The sequence below is a fragment of the Phyllobates terribilis genome, unplaced genomic scaffold (assembly GCF_046119375.1).
Source record: "Phyllobates terribilis strain yellow unplaced genomic scaffold, ASM4611937v1 Scaffold_1__5_contigs__length_1240528914, whole genome shotgun sequence".
Taxonomy (NCBI): Eukaryota; Metazoa; Chordata; class Amphibia; order Anura; family Dendrobatidae; genus Phyllobates; species Phyllobates terribilis.
Genome location: NW_027362761.1, coordinates 722,520,230 through 722,537,986, shown reverse-complemented (window position 1 = coordinate 722,537,986; position 17,757 = coordinate 722,520,230). Strand labels below are relative to the sequence as shown.

General features: G+C 41.6%; 1 protein-coding gene across 3 annotated transcripts in view; it reads left to right on the top strand.

The window, feature by feature from the left end:
• Nucleotides 1–17,757, top strand: part of REXO1 (RNA exonuclease 1 homolog) — a 152,716-nt gene that overhangs the window by 22,406 nt on the left and 112,553 nt on the right. For all 3 annotated transcript variants that reach the window (XM_073686334.1, XM_073686332.1, XM_073686333.1), the window contains exon 4: nt 2,867–3,071. In XM_073686334.1, the coding sequence (XP_073542435.1) occupies nt 2,867–3,071 (205 nt within the window). The remainder of the gene's footprint in view (nt 1–2,866; nt 3,072–17,757) is intronic.

Below are 17,757 nucleotides of genomic sequence, written 5' to 3'. Positions count from 1 at the left end.
CTCTTTAGCCTAGATAATGCTGTTTATAGGTACTTTTATAAGTCATAATATTATTTTTCAGACTTTGTTGTGACTATACTGTGCACTACAATTCTGTGTGTATTTACGATTGTAAGGTTTTTCCTACATATCTCTGCATACCTTTTTGTACAGTGTACATTTGACCATTTGTAGTTTGGAACACTACCCTTCCCATAGGGTGACTGTTATGTCCCTTTTTGTGCTGTCATAACTTTTAGACCTTATTACATTCATTGTATTTTATAAAGAGGGTTTTGCAACTTGGTACGCCCCATTATGCCATTTGACTCTTTGTACGTGGCTTTGTATGTTTGTGATCATAATTTGATTATCACCTAGTAATAGCCTTACTCCTTGTGCTCCCTCTAATGATGAGGTGCTCATTGCTACTCTCTCCCCAGTTATCCTTTATGATCTTATATTGATATATTGTCTCAATAAAATCTATTTTCATGTACATACATTTAATTGCATTTGCTTCCATATATTTTTTTTTTTTTTTTTTTTTTAATGGGGGAAAATGAGCTAAACATCACAGCGTCTTAAACTGCGCTGATTCAGAATAAATGCTTTTCATACTGGAATGAGGCCATCAAGCAGGTTGTCTCCTCTTGCTCTTTCCCAGACTGAAAGGTCTGTAAGGCTGCGTTCCCACAATGAGTATTTGGTGAGTTTTTGATGTTGCAGCATTTCTGCACTTATTAGGTTACGTGCTTTTTTTCGTTGGGTTTTCGAGTGCATTATTTTAAACGTGTTTTTGACTGAGGTTTTTGCTATGTCATGTTTTTTAAATTAAACGTCGTGTTTTTTTGTTTTTATACTTCCTGCTATTTAACTTTGATAAAACTTTATTGATGCAGTAAATTGTGGATTACATGCGTTCAATGTAGAAACGCACTAAAAAGCCCAAATGCGTGTTTTACATGTGGATTTTTCAGTGTATAATGCAATTCTATGGGGAAAATACGCACATAAAGCTCAAACTCAACGCAGGTTCCTTTTGAAAGAGAAGAAAGAAAGAGGGGAAAAAAAAAAAAAAAAAAAAGCATAGTGGGCATGAAATTTCTATAAATCCCATTCACTTTGCTGGAACTATGAGACGCACATGTTCACTGCGGAAAAAAATGCAGTATTGTTAAAAAGGCATTGTGGGAACTTAACCTAAAACACACACTTTAACTGGGGCTTCTCAGCTGGTGGCTTTATAAGATTACTTAAAGGGAATCTCTCACCCCCCTGGGCGATATCAGACCTCTACTATGGCCATACAGGTGATAGAAAAGTAAATCTATACATACCTGTATGGCCCATAGTAGAGGTTTGGTTGCAGAGAAAAGCGCTTTAATCAATTCACTTGTCACTTTCCGGCACCTGCGCAATAGAAACCTGCGGCGCAAAGTCAGGGAGCACAGTGCACGTCACAGGGCCCTGTGACGTGCAGGGGAGGGGGATATGATAATTAAGCAGAGAGGTGGGGATTTAGGGGAATAATAAGCAGATAGGGGGGGATTGCTTGGCGTCCCCCGGACGCCAAGCCTATGGAAAAGAGAATTGATTAAATTGCTTTTCTCTGCAACCAAACCTCTACTATGGGCCATACAGGTAAGTATAGATTTATTACTGATAACTCCAAAGTGGTGACAGATTCCCTTTTAAAGGGGTTTTCCCATCAACAAAATCAATTTCAATCAATAGAACTTGGAATAATAATGACTTAAAATGTGTTTCGGTAAAAAAAAAAAACAAATAAAACATGTTCCTGTGCTGAGAATCTTATTAATGTGCCCCTGCTGTGTCCTGTGTAATGTCTGTGTCTGACCGTACGGAACATGGTCTGATCATACCATATCTCCTGGGCAGGGGAGGAAGCAAAAGAGTGTACAGACCTTACAGCACGGGATCCCAGCTGATTCTTTATGTGAGGTAAAACATTGCTTTAAAATCAGGTGCAAATGTTTTCCTCACAAAAAGAATCAGCTGCAATGTCTGTATACTCCTTTGCTTCCTCCTCTGCCCAGGAGATGTGGTATGATCAGACCATGTTCCTGTGTGGTTGGTTTTTTTTTTTTTGTTTTTTTGTTTTTAAAACCCATCCAATTGTGGAACTTATTATTCCAAGATCTATTAATTTAAAATGTACTTTGTTCATGGGCCAACCCCTTTAAACCCATCGTAAACCGCAGCACGTTCCTTCTTTTCCTACTCCCGTAACCCACCTGCTTTTACACGTTTTTCACTGTCCCTTTGATCCACAAAAGTTATTTAGAGACCTTTTCAACAAGCTTTACATAGACTTATTACTGCATTTCCTCTCCCCGATCATAGCTGTAGGTCTAACACGACCACCAGAGTCTGTTGCATGAGGCTCCAGTTTTTATATAATTTTGTATTTTAATGCACTCTTCTACCAGAGTCATGACCATCTCATGCACATACCAATCTCCTGCAATACTACATAAAGGGGAAACTCCATGTAACATTTTTAACAATGCCTATTGGTATCATAAGCATCATGGTTAGCAGTTGAGGGATCATTGTCACCTATAGGGGCAGACAGTGATCCTTTCAGTGAATGCAGTATGTGAACAATTGAGTATTCATAACTTCAGTAGCATGGAATGTAGAAGGCTCATGCATTCACTGCCACCTCTCCACTTGTTGGTGTTTGGATGCCAATCAGAACAGGGGAACCCTGTTTTTGACTTGCATCCATCAGACAGTTCTGGCAAATCTAAAGGATATGCCATCAATCTCTCGTGAGACAACACATTTAATTGCTATTTCTTTATATACAGTATCAAGCATGCAAAGTTATCATTGAGTTGTTTTTTTGTTCCTTCTTCAGGTAGAGTCGCCTAGTTCAGCTCCTATTCAGCCTTACAGACGCCTAAACCCTCAGGAGATTTGCTATCAGAGAATTCAGAAAGCCCAGGAGCAAGCTGCACAACTGCTTGCTCAACAGAAATCTTCTCTCTTACCCAGTATTACCCAGGAGACTGATCCCATGAAAAGGATAGCCAAATTGTCTGGTTCTCTTTCTTCTAGTTTTTGTAAGTAATTAAATATGCAGAATTTTTAAAGAATATTTATTTGTTATATGAAGCCAAAACTGTTGATAAATTTATGCATTTTAGTTCATTTTGTTGACAAAGGATTCTGGCTATTTCATGGCTCTGGTGGTTAGAATAATCTTAATGTCTAACACAACATATACTAATGAAACCTGAATGATTGAATTCTAAACCTAGTACATTGTCAAAATGCCATCTATAACTTTAACCACTTGGTGACGCTCTCCACCTACATTGAGTCGCCACCCAAAAGTAACTTTAGGTTAACCCATTTAAATGCTGCAGATCAAGTTAACAGCAGTATCTAGCAGGTTCAACTGTTAAGGATGGAGGCTGTCCCTTCCGATGGCAATCACTACCTCCTCCTTCTCACCCTACTAAAGACTCCCATATCGTCCCTGTTACTACACATACAAGTGCATCTCACTAAATTAGAATCTCATAAAGTTAATTTATTTCAGTTCTTCAATCCAAAAAGTGAAACTCCTATATTATATAGTCATTACAAACAGAGTGATCTATTTCAAGTGTTTATTTCTGTTAATGTTGATGATTATGTCTTACAGCCAATGAAAACACAAAAGTCATTATCTCAGTAAATTTAAAATATTTAACAAACAACACCTGCAAAGGCTTCCTAAGCATTTAAAAGGTCCCTTAGCCTGTTTCAGTAGACTCCACAATCATGGGGAAGACTACTGACTTGACAGATGTCCAGAAGGCTGTCATTGACACACTCCAAGGACCCAGAGTTCCAATGTTCATTTTTAAATCAAGGTCCCAGAGTCTGGAGGAAGAGTGGAGAGGCCACAATCCAAGCTGCTTGAGGTCTAGTGTGAAGCTTCCACAATCAGTGATGGTTTGGGGAGCCATGTCATCTGCTGGTGTAGGTCCACTGGGTTTTATCAAGACCAAAGACACCGCAGCTGTCTACCAGGAAATTTTAGAGCACTTCATGCTCTAAAGCCTTTTGGAGATGGAAATTTCATTCTCCAGCAGGACTTGGCACCTGTCCACACTGCCAAAAGTACCAATACCTGGTTTAAAAACAACAGTATCACTATGCTTGATTGGCCAGCAAACTCGCCTGACCTTAACCCCATAGATGATCTATAGGGTATTGTCAAGAGGAAGATAAGAGACACCAGACCCAGCAATGCAGACGAGCTGAAGGCTGCTATCAAAGCAACCTAGGCTTCCATAACACCTCTGCAGTGCCACAGGCTGATCGCCTCCATGCCACGCCGCATTGATGCAGTAATTGATGCAAAAGGAGCCCCGACCAAGTATTGAGGGCATTTACTGAACATACATTTCAGTAGGCCAATATTTTGGATTTTAAAAACCATATTTCAAGCTGTTGTTATAACGTATTCTAATTTACTGAGATAATGACTTTCATGTTTTCATTGGCGGTAAGCCATAATCATCAACATTAACAGAAATAAACACTTGAAATAGATCACTGTTTGTAATAACTCTATAATATGAGTTTCACTTTTTGTATTGAAGAACTGAAATTAACTTTTTGATGATATTCTAATTTTGTGAGAAGCACCTATACTACATCATTTTACCAATACTTATCAATATTGCAGCGTATTGTTTAGATGATTAAGTGATCACAGGTCTAATTAAAAATGAAGGGATTTTTTGATTTTTTTCTGTGCAAATATATTTTCCATGCACTGTGCAGAATTATTAGGCAAGTGAGTATTTTGACCATATCATTTTTATGCAGGTGTGCAGAATTATTAGGCAGCTGGTTTTTCTTTGGCCAATATGGGCCAAAAAAGAGATTTAACTGACTCTCTGAAAAGTCATAAGTTTTCTTTACAGAAGTCTTAGTGGGATGCAGCACTTTTGAAATTGCTAAGTAAGATATTGTGGCATGAATACAGAAACATCATAGGTTTTGTTGCAAATAGTCAACAGGGTTGCAAAAATGTGTTGAGAAAAAGACTCCAAAGAATTGGGAAGAATCAAATGTGAAGCGACCAGGGAGGTTGCAGTTCTGGAATATGGCAGCACTGGAGTGCCCAGAAGTACAAGGTGCTCAGAGACATGACCGAAGCAAGGAGGCTGTAATCCGACCACCACTGAACAAGACACAGAAAAAACATCAACACTGGGTCTAGAAATATCCGAGGACCGGATTTTCAAAGATTTTATGGACTGATGAGATGATAGTGACTCTTGACCGACCAGATGGGATGGTCTCTGACTGGATCAGTAATTCAGTAACTGGCACAGACCTCCACTTTAAGAACAGTGTCTATATTGGTCACTTTTTTTTTTTTTTTTTTGTACATTTTGAGTTGTTGGGTTATTCTCCCTTTACCAGCTGAAAATAAACAATTGAGATGGGAAGATTTACATTTTTCATTTAGTTGCCTAATGATTCTGCACGCATGAAGATTCTCCTAAGACAGACAAAACTTCACTTTTACTTTCTTAAGTATTCAGGTTCATTAACCTTTTGGATTAACCGACAGCACTGTAGTTGTCCAATAATTGAAATTGTCAAAAATCCAAATTGTCTGTGCGCACAGTGTAGTATTTGTGGACCTGGGTGGGGCGTGTGTGCGTGTGTGTGTGTTTGTTTGTTTTTTTTTCTTTTTTTTTTATATAACTTTGTTCCACTAGGAAATAGGCTTATCTTTGCTCTATCCACCTAGATCTGTCAGTTTTAGGCCTGGCGTCAGCCAAGCATATGAAAAATCGCTCAAGGTTTCATCCACAATACTCGGATAACTTTCGTCCGTGTATCCATATTTTACATCAGTATGCGATCTGAAGGGTTAATATACTTGAATGTGATTTTGAGGACTTCAAGGGATGCAGTTTTTAGAATGGTGTCACTTTTGTGTATTTTCTGTCATATAGGCCCCCCAAAGTCACTTCAAATGTGAAGTGGTCCCTCAAAAAAATGGTTTTTGTAACTTTTGTTGGAAAAATGAGAAATTGCTCAAACTTTTAACCTTTCTAACTTCCTAACAAAAAAAAAAAAAAAAATGGTTAAAAAAGTGATGCTGATGTAAAGTAGACATGTGGAAAAATGTTATTTATGAACTATTTTGTGTGATATAATCTGGTTTAAGGGCGTAAAAATGAAAAGTTTGAGAATTGCGAAATCTTCAAATTTCCAAAATTCTGATTTTCACAAACGCAAAAAAAATCTACCTAAACTTACCATTAACAGGAAGTACAATATGTCACAAAAAAACATTCTCAGAATCACTGGAATGTAGAGGAGTTATTACATTGATACAGGTCAGAATTGAAAAAATTGGCCTGGTCAGGAAGGTAAAACAGGCTCTGGCGCAAAAGGATTAATATGTTGGGAAATAGAAAAATCCGCTGCAGTTCTTCCAATATGACCTGTCAGTTGCAGGATGCTGCCATTGAATTCAATAATAAAGATAAAATAAGAGCAGGAGTAACACTGTGCTGCTGAAGAAAAGGAGAAAACCTGAATATCCTTTTTAACCCCTTTCCGACGTAGCTGAGCCCTGGACCTTATGGACCAGCTATGTACTATTATGCACGATATGATCGCGCACAAGCGGTACGGGGCGATCGCCAACTGGTGTCAGCTATGTGCCAGGAGCTGTCAAGCACCGCTGCTGGCACATTAACCCCCGAAATGCTGCGATCAAAGTCTATCTCAGCATTCCGGGAGTAAGGGGAGGTAAAGCGCCGATACTTACCCCCTCTTCGGCATACCGCGCTGTCTAAGCCGGGTCCCGGATGTTGTCATGGTGACCCGATGTCGTCATGACGACATCCGGATCACCAGGAGGCCCGAAGTTGCTTTGGTCATGTTCAGTCCGCAACCAAAGAAACTTTTGCATGCTGCGCTGACAGCTGTATAGCATAGAGATGCTGCTGCATCTCTATGCTATATAAGCGATCAGGCTGCAAAAAGTGAAAGTCCCATAATGGGACATAGTGTACAAGCAAAAAAGTATTAGAAAGTGAAAATAAATGTAAAAAAATAAATAAATTGTAAAAATATAAAAAAATGAGCAAAATCCCTTAAAAACATACTGTATTCATAAATTAGTATTATGAAAAAAATAAACCAATAAAAGTACACATACTTAGTATCACCGCGTCCGCAACGACCTGACCTATAAAACTATTCCACTAGTTAACCCCTTTAGTGAACATGGTAAAATAAATAAATAAAAAACAAAGCAAAAAATGATGCTTTATCATACGGCCAAACAAAAAATGGAATAAAGCGCGATCAAAAAGACGAATGTAAATAAAAATGGTACAGCTGAAAACGTCATCTTGTCCCGCAAAAAACAAGCCGCCTTACAGGTCCATAAGCCAATAAATAAAAGTTATAGCTCTCAGAATAAAGCGATAAAAAAATTCTTTTTTTCTATAAAATAGTTTGTGTAAAAGCGCCAAAACATAAAAAAAGATATAAATGTGGTACCGCTGTAAACATACCGACCCGAAGACTTAATGCTGCCCTATCAATTTTACCACATGTGGAACAGCATAAAAAAAAAAACTCCCTAAAAAAACAATTCTTGAATTGTTGTTTTTTGTTTATTCTGCCTCCTAAAAATCGGAATAGAAAGCGATCAAAAAATGTCACTTGCCTGAAAATACCAGTAAAAATGTCAACTCGTCCTGCAAAAAACAAGCGGTCAGATGATTGTCGGCCGAAATATGGTAAAATTATAGCTCTAAAAATATGGCGATGCAAAAACTAGTCTTTACACAAAAAAAAAGCTTCTTTTAGTGTGTGACAGCTGTCAATCATAAAAACCCAATATAAATCTGACATCGCTGTAATCGCACCGACCCGAAGAATAAAGTCGTCTAATCACTTTTACCGCACAAGGAACTCTAGGGTTAGGGTTGGGATTTTTTCAAAAGTAAAGGAAAAAAAAAATGATGACGATATGGCGACCAGTGTTGAGCGCTTGTGCTCGCTACTTGAGTTTGCATCGGGTGCTTGGGTATGCACAGAGTATCGCGGGTGCTCGAGTCTCCGCCCCATGTGCTTCATGGCCAAAAAAAACATTGCATGGATTGCCTGCCATGCACGAGCTATCCCCCGCATGTTCTTTTTTGCGTGTCTAACAACTGTGAAACATGCGGGCGGGGACTCGAGCTTGTCACTCGAGCGCCCGTGATACATGGTGCATACCCGTGTACCTGATGCAAACTCAAGTAGCGAGCGCTTGCGCTCAAGACTAATGACAACTTATTCAATATGATGACCTAATGTTATCAAATTCTGTGTCGTACCTCTGGGTTCAAAATTTTCACTATACCCCTTGATAAAATCCTTGAGGGGTCTAGTTTCCAAAATGGGGTCACTTGTGGGGGGGTTTCCACTATTTGGGCGCATCAGGTGATCTCCAAAAGGGACATGGTGTCTGCTCTCAATTCCAGACAACTTTGCGTTCAAAATGTCACACCGTGCTCCTTCCCCTCTGAACCCTGCCATGCGCCCAAACAGTGTATTTTCTCCACATATGGGGTATCAGCGTACTCAGGAGAAATTGAACAACAAATGGTATGGTGCAATTTCTCCTGTTACCCTTATGAAAATGCAAAATTGGAGGCTAATAACATTTTTGTGGGAAAAATGTGAAAATTTTATTTTTACGGCTCAATGTTATAAACTTCTGTGAAGCACCTGGGGGGGGGAAGGTTCAAGGTGCTGACCACACATCTAGATAACTTCCTTGAGGGGTCTAGTTTGCAAAATGGTGTCACTTGTGGGGGGTTTCCACTGTTTGGGGAGCCCCTGATGTGCCTAAACGCAACATGGTGTCCGCTAATTATTCAAGCAAACTTTACATTCAAAAAGTCAAATGGCGCTCCTTCAGTACCGAACCCTGCCGTGCGCCAAAACAGTAGTTTTCCCCCACATATGGGGGGTATCTGCATGCTCAGGAGAAATTGCACAACAAATTTTGGGGTCCATTTTTCCTGTTATACCCTTGCAAACCTTTTCTTGGTTTGCATCGGTCTGGAGCAGTTGACTCTACAATAGGGCTGATATAAATACATCACATGAGACGCAGAGACTAGTGTGTGTATATGTGTATAATGTATATATATCATCCACTTGCTGGTGTATATACAGTGGGGGGGATAAGTATTTGATACAGTGCCAATTTTGCAAGTTTTCCCACCTACAAAGAATGGTGAAGTCTGTATTTTTTTCGTAGGTACACTTCAACTGTGAGACCAGAATCTAAAAATAAAAACCAGAAACTCCCATTGTATGATTTTTACATACTTTTAAATTGCTTTTTATTGAATGAAATAAGTATTTGATCACTTACCAACCAGCAAGAATTCTGTCTCACAGACCTGTTTGTTTTTCTTTAAGAAGCCCTCCTACTTTGCACTCATTACCTGTATTAATTGCACCTGTTTGAACTTGTTACATGCGTAAAAGACACCTGTCCACACAATCACACTCCAACCTCTCCACCATGGCCAAGACGAAAGAGCTGTCTAAGGACACCAGGGACAAAATTGTAGACCTCAACAAGGCTGGGATGGCCTATAGGACAATAGGGAAGCAGCTTGGTGAGGAGGCAACAACTGTTGGCACAATTATTAGAAAATGAAAGAAACACAAGATGACTGTTAATCTTCCTCGGTCTGGGGCTCCATGCAAGTTCTTGCCTCATGGGGTAAAGATAATTCTGAGGTCCGGAATCAGCCCAGAACCACATGGGAGGATCTGGTCAATGACCTGAAGAGAGCTGGGACCACAGTCTCAAACATTACCATTAGTAGCACACTATGCCATCATGGATTAAAATCCTGTAGGGCCTGCAAGGACCCCCTGCTCACCCCAGCACGTGTCCAGGCCTTGAAGTTTCACAATGACCATGTGGATGATGCAGAGGAGAAGCACATATGGTCAGAAGAGACCAAAATAGAACTTTCTGGTATCAACTCCACTCGTCGTGTTTTGGAGGAAGAAGGATGAGTACAACCCCAAGAACACCGTCACAACTTCGAAGCATGGTGGAGGAAACCTCATGCCTTGGGGGTGCTTTTCTGCAAAGGGGACAAACCGACTGCACCGTATTGAAGGGAGGATGAATGGGGTCATGTATCACGAGATTTTGGCCAACAACCTCCTTCCCTCAGTAAGAGCATTGAAGATGGCTCGTGGCTGGGTTTTTCCAGCATGACAATGACCCGAAACACACAGCCAAGGCAACTAAGGAGTGGCTCTGTAAGAAGCATTTCAAGACCCTGAAGTGACCTAGCCAATCTCCAGACCTGAACCCAATAGAAAATCTTTGGAGGGAGTTGAAACTCAATGTTGTAGGCAACTGCCCCGAAACCTGAAAGATCTGTATGGAGGGGTGGGCCAAAATCCCTGCTGCAGTGTGTGCAAACTTGGTAAAGAACCACAGGAAATGTCTGACCTCTGTAATTGCAAACAAAGGTTTCTGGACCAAATATGAAGTTCTGTTGTTCTATTGTATCAACTACTTATTTCATGCAATAAAATGCAATTTAATTTTATATAAAAATCATACAATGTGATTTTCTGTCTTCTATTTTTAGATTCTGTCTCACAGTTGAAGTGTACCTACGATAAAAATTAGACCTCTCCATTCTTTGTTGGTGGGAAAATTTGCAAAATCGGCAGTGTATCAAATACTTATTTTCCCCACTGTACATCACATAGGAGATGCTGAGGCTGGTATACATGCATTCCACAGGAGCAGGACGGGAGCACAGAGCCCGCTAACTCTGCCTACTAAGAACATCCTGATGCTGGAACTAGCCAGTGTTGGGACGTAATCCAGCATTGCTTACTCCACGGCATTCAGAGTGCCCGCACTCTAGGGAAAAAATTGAAGGGCTGACTGCCCAAGTACTACAGCTCATTGGAAAGGTGCCCAAGGGCAGAAGAAAATGAGCCCGCAGGCCATATGTTCCCCACACCAGCTATACAGGAAAGCATCGAGCCAGGTACCTCACATGGACTACGAGGAGGTGGGCATAAAAAAAATGTATATTTTGAATCATTTTGCCCACTTATATAGCCCCATTAAGTCCATAACTCTTTACAGACGTTATCAACACTGTCCCCATAGGGAATTTAGATTGCGAAACCCAATCGGTATGTCTTTGCATGGGTTTCCCCAGGGTTCTCCGGTTTCATCCCACACTGCAAACACTGGGAGAACATACAAACTCCTTGCTGATGTAGTCCTTTGAGTGGATTTGAACCCAGGACCCCAGCGCTGAAAGGCTGCACTGCTAACCACTGAGGCGCTTTTTTTGATTTATATTTTTGGAGACCAGAGTGAGGACGCTAGGGCATCAACGTCCAACAGGGCCAGCCGGATTATTCCAGGGCACGTTACCTACCAACTGCTCATAATTTACTGCCCAAAAAGATAGTTTATGCGTTCAAAAACTACATTGGCAAAGACACAAGGTATCCATGTGATACCTGCTCGACAAGCCAGGACTTTATAGACTGCGCAAGCGTGACACGCCTGCACAGTCAGGCTCCAGACAGAAGCACGCATGGAGCCGTTCCAGGTAAGAGGAGTGTATCGCGCAGGAGATCACGGTATGCGTAGACACTGAACTCATACCGCGATCTCCAGCGCCATACTTGTATACTTGCCTGACCGGGAGGAGCGTTGCCGCAGCGCCTCTTCTCGCCGGAGACCGGGGCAGGAGTGAGGCGTCGGAATCGGCGCATGCGCATTGCGCTATCCGCCGCCATTTTACTGAAGACACATTTGCAGTGTCTTCAGCAAAATGGGGCCAGACAGCGCGGTATGGGCTGAAGGGAAGAAAGGTGAGTATAACGGTTTATTTTTTTATGTGTGCAGCGTGAAAGGGATGAGTGGGCCATACATACCAGGATTGAGGGGTGCCATGCATACCAGGATTGGGGAATGAGGGGTACCATACATACCAGGATGAGAAATGGGGTGCCATCCATGCAAAGATTGGGGGGTGAGGGGACCATGCATACCAGAATGAGGAATGGGGTGCCACACATACCAGGATTGGGGGGGGGGGGGGGTGAGGGGTACCAGGCATACCAGGATTGGGGGTGAGGGGTACCATTCATACCAGGATTGGGGGATGAGGGGTGCAATGCATACCACGCATACCAGGATTGGGGGATGAGGGGTACCATGCATACCAAAATAGGGATGAGGGGTACCATGCATACCAGGATGAGGAATGGGGTGCTACGCATACCAGGATTGGGGAGTGAGGGGACCATGCATACCAGGATTGGGGGTGAGGGATGCCATGCATACCAGAATAGGGATGCTGGGTACCATGCATACCAGGATGAGGGATGGGGTGCCATGCATACCAGAATAGGGATGCTGGGTACCATGCATACCAGGATTGGGGGTGAGGGGTGCCATGCATACCAGAATAGGGATGCGGGGTACCATGCATACTAGGATGAGGGATGCGGGGTACCATGCATACCAGGATGACGGATGGGGTACCATGCATACCAGGATGAGGGATGGGGTGTCATGCATACCAGGATTGGGAGTGAGGGGTACCATGCATACCAGGATTGGGGGTGAGGGGTGCCATGCATACCAGGATTGGGGGTGAGGGGTGCCATGCATACCAGGATTGGGGGTGAGGGGTGCCATGCATACCAGGATAGGATGGGGGGACAAAATGGGGGCAGCACAAATACCAGGAGGAGGGCAGCACATTCCAGCATGGGAGACCATATACCAATAAAAATGCTTGCCACCCGGGCGTAGGACAGGTTCAATAGCTAGTAAACTATATATCCCTAGATAATTTATTCTATTTGTTCTTCTTTTTTGCCCTTTTAGATATTTTAATTTTATTTTCTAAATAGTTTTTTTACTTTGTTTAAAACCATTTCTTATTATAACATTAGCAACTCATAATTTGGATTTAAGCCATGTCTGATCAAAATTTTAAAAAGAACCTGTCTGCTTAAAATAAGACTACCTGTAGCCGTAGTGGTAATCTGCAGGTAAATGGCATTTTAACCCCTTTACCCCTGAGGGTGGTTTGCATGTTAATGACCGGGCCAATTTTAACAATTCTGACCACTGTCCCTTTATGAGGTAATTACTCTAGAACACTTCAACGGATCCCGCTGATTCTGAGATTTTTTCGTGACATATTGTACTTCATGATGGTGGTAAAAAAAATTCGATATCACTTGCATTTATTTGTGGAAAAAATCGGAAACTTTGCAAAAATTTTGAAAGTTTCGCAATTTTCAAACTTTTAATTTTCATGCCCTTAAATCAGAGAGATATGTCACACAAAATAGTTAATAAATAACTTTTCCCACATGTCTACTTTACATCAGCACAATTTTGGAAACAATTATTTTTTTTTTATTAGGGAGCTATAAGGGTTAAAAGTTGACCAGCAATTTCTCATTTTAACAAAATTTACAAAACCATTTTTTTAGAGACCACATCACATTTGAAGTGATTTTGAGGGGTCTTCATGACAGAAAATACCCAAAAGTGACACCATTCTAAAGACTGCACCCCTCAAGGTGCTCAAAACCACATTCAAGAAGTTTATTAACCCTTCAGGTGCTTCACAGGAATTTTTGGAATGTGGAAGAAAAAAATGAACATTTAACTTTTTCCACAAAAAATGTTACTTTAGACCCAAATTTTTTTTATTTTCGCAGGGGTGACAGGAAAAAATGGACCCCAAAATTTGTTGTGCAAATTCCCCTGAGCACGCAGATACCCCATATGTGAGGAAAAACCACTGTTTGGGCGCACGGCAGGGCTCGGAAGAGAAGGAGCGCTATTTGACTTTTTGAATGTAAAATTTGCTTGAATAAAATAGCGGACACCATGTTGCGTTTGGGGAGCCCCTGATGTGCCTAAACAGTGGAAACCCCCCACAAGTGACACCATTTTGGAAACCAGACCCCCCTAGGGAACTTATCTAGATGTGGTGAGCACGTTGAACCCCCAGGTGCTTCACAGAAGTTTATATCAGTTAGCCGTAAAAAACATAACCTTTTCACATTTTTCCAACAAAAATGTTTTCAGCCCCCAATTTTGCATTTTCATAAGGGTAACAGAAGAAATTGCACCATGCAATTTGTTGTGCAATTTCTCCTGAGTAAGCAGATACCCCATATGTGGGGGAAAACCACTGTTTGGGCGCACTGCAGGGTTCAGAAGGGAAAGAGCTCCATTTGACTTTTTGAATGTAAAATTGGCTTGAATAATTAACGGACGCCATGTTGCGTTTGGAGAGTCCCTGAAGTGCCTAAATAGTGGAAACCCCCCCCCAAAAAAAATGACACCATACCCCTCAAGGATTTTATCAAGGGGTATAGTGAACATTTTGAACACAGAGGTAAGACACAGAATTTGATAACATTAGGTCATCATATTGAATAAGTTGTCATTAGTCTAGAGTGCAAGTGCTCACTGCTTGAGTTTGCAGCGGGTACTCTGGTTTGCACCAAATATCGCGGGTACTCAAGTGACATGCTCGAATTCCCACCCCGCATGTTTCATGGTTATTAGACACCCAAAAAAAAAATATGCGGGGATAGCTCGTGCATGGCAGGCAATCCCTGCAAGGTTTTTTTGGCTGTATAACAGCTGCAAAACCTTTGGGGCGGAGACCTGAGCATGTCACTCGAGCACCCGCTATGCTCTGTGCATACCCGAGCACCTGATGCAAACTCAAGTAGCGAGCACTTGCACTCAACATTAGTCGCCATATCTTCGGCATTTTTTTTTCTTCTGAAAAAATCCCAACCCCAATACAACCCCAACCCTAGCACAACCCTAACTCTAAAGTTTATTTTTTACGCCGTTCCTCGTGCGGTATAAGAGATTAGACGACTTCATTCTTCCGGTCGGTGCTATTACTGTGATACTAGATTCATATCGGGTTTTTATGATTGACAGCTGTCACACAATAAAAAAGACTAGTTTTTGCATCGCCATATTTTGAGAGCTATAATTTTTCCAGATTTTGGCCGACAGAGTCATGTAAGGCCATGTTTTTCGCGGGACAAGTTGACGTTTTTATTGATACCATTTTCGGGCACGTGACATTTTTTTGATCGCTTTCTATTCCGATTTTTGAAAGACAGAATAAACAAAAACCAACAATTCAGGAATTGTTTTTTTGCCGTTCTGCGTGTGGTAAAATTGATAAGGTAGCTTTATTCTTCGGGTCAGTACGTTTACAGCGGTACCAAATTTTTATATTGTGGTGTTTTTTTTTTTGTTTTGTTTTTTGGGCGCTTTTACACAATAAAAACTATTTTTAGAAAAAAAGAATTGTTTTTGTATCGCTTTATTCTGAGAGCTAACTTTTTATTTTTCGATTGTTGGAGCTGTATGGCGACTTGTTTTCAGCGGTACAATTTTTAATTACATTCGTCTTTTTGATCACGTTTTATTCCATTTTTTGTTTGGCGGTATGATAAAGCATCGTTTTATGTTTCGTTTTTTATTTTTACTTTTTACTGTGTTCACTAAAGGGGTTAACTAGCAGGACAGTTTTATAGGTCTGGTCGTTCCGGACGCGGTGATACCAAATATGTGTACTTTTTATTGGTTTATTTTTTCAGAAGAATATATATATGAATACAGTGCTATGTGCGGGACCACTCCCTGCACATAGCACTGGGTGTTAGCTGTGACAATCAGCTGACACCTGGCGGCGATCTCGCCACACCGCTTGTGTGCCGGCGAAATCGCCAGGGCGTACTAATACGTATCTGACCCATAAGGCCCAGGGCCGATGCGTATTAGTACACCCTGGACCAGAAAGGGGTTAAACACGTTTGACTGTCTAACTTGAAGAGCAGATGCAAGTGAGAAAATAAGGCTATATTCTCCCTGCAGCCACTCCCTTTCTGTCATCAGTGAGCATGCTATAATCACTCTCCCAGGACCTTGCCTGACAGCCTGCTCCGCAGTGTGTGCAGAGTGGGCTGTTGGTTATGATGCAGAGGGAGGGATTACAGCGCGCTCACTGTTTGTTTTTTGAGTGTTGTCAGATCAGTGACCCCTGCACTGCCCTGATGACTGACTGGAAGAGAGTGGCTGCATGGAGACTGTAACTTTATTTTCTTGCTGTAGCTGATATCAGACAGCTGAACTTGTTTAAAACTATGAACCTGCCAAATACCGCTATTCCTGCAGGTAAATAGCATTTTTTTGGGTTCAGATGGGCCTTGAATTTATTCATTTGGGGCCAGAAAGTCAATTGATTTTCTCTACATTTTGGACTCCCCTGTGTGACCAGAAAGGGGTCTGTATTTCTGAACCCTGGCTTAGAGTGCAGATTTGTATTCTATCGCCTACTATAAAAGTTATTGTTTTCCTTTTTTTTTTCACAAATATAAATAATAAAAAATCTATATATTATATTGTACTGCGGCGGTGTTCAGACAGTGCGATTTTACTAGGCAGTGACCCAAGCATGTTCAACTTAAAGTTTTTATTGTCAAAAAAACTCTCACAGTGAAGACCGCTTTATCCTCCAGATCGCAGCCGGGTTGTCCAAAATAGTTCGTACAACAAAACACCGTTGCCGTGTGCGACTGCACCGCTGCAACACTCTGAGGTGCGTGAGAAGCTTTGCCTTCTTGGGCTATGTGTTCAGGTCACACAGGCCAGTATTTCAGAGCCTCCAGCTCTGCAGCTTGCAAACCAAAGACTGACACACCCAAACCTTTGCTGCAGGTTTTTAAATGGAATCTGTGGCCATGAACCACTTGTAAGACCCGGCTGGAGGGAGCGATCCGCCCCACTGCCACCACCTGTATTTCACTCCAAGAAAAAAAGCCCGTGCTGGGTTTTCTTAAATCCAACTTGGCCATATAGTTTGACCAAGTCCAAACTTTACTTTTATTTTGCACTGCAACCACAGCTATTTCTGTGATTTGTAATTCACTCCAGCTGGTTCAATATGCCTCTATGCACATCCTGTGGGATACATACCGTCCCTCGCATATAATTCCCATATAGATCTCTAGATCTCTCCGGTTTTGGCATCTGCACTGTCGCAGCTACAGACACAAAATTTTTGCACAGTCACATGGCTGGACCCCGAGAGTGTCTTGGGCTATGTTGTGAAGTGAAATTTTAATCCCACGCGTTCCAATTAACCTAACAATTTTGCCCCCATCTACATAATGGGGAAAAAGTGAAAGGAAAAGTGTTGGAGGCAAATTGACAGCTGCCACATGTGAACAAGGGAGAATTAAAGAATGAGAGCGATTGGCGCCAAAGAGTGTATACCGTACAGTTGCTAAGGTGGGGCCCCGACATGGGATACTCGTACTCGCCACACACGGGGATATGAACACACACACAAAATGCGCCACACACTGCCACGTGCTTGAACACTCAGCACACACACAACTCATCTCACAAAGATTTATCAGGCTGCCAAAAGCAACCAATCTCAGCTCTGCTTCTATTCTGCTACAGTTAATTAACCTGAGCTGTGATTGGTTAATATAGGCAACAAAGGACGTTCTCAATATAACAAAGCTTGTGTAAGGTAATAAGATGTCAGTTAGGGTGTGCTGGTGGAAAGGCTGATGTCAGTCACATTACTTCTATGTGAGAGGATATAGAAACTGCCAGTTCCAGACTATTTTTAC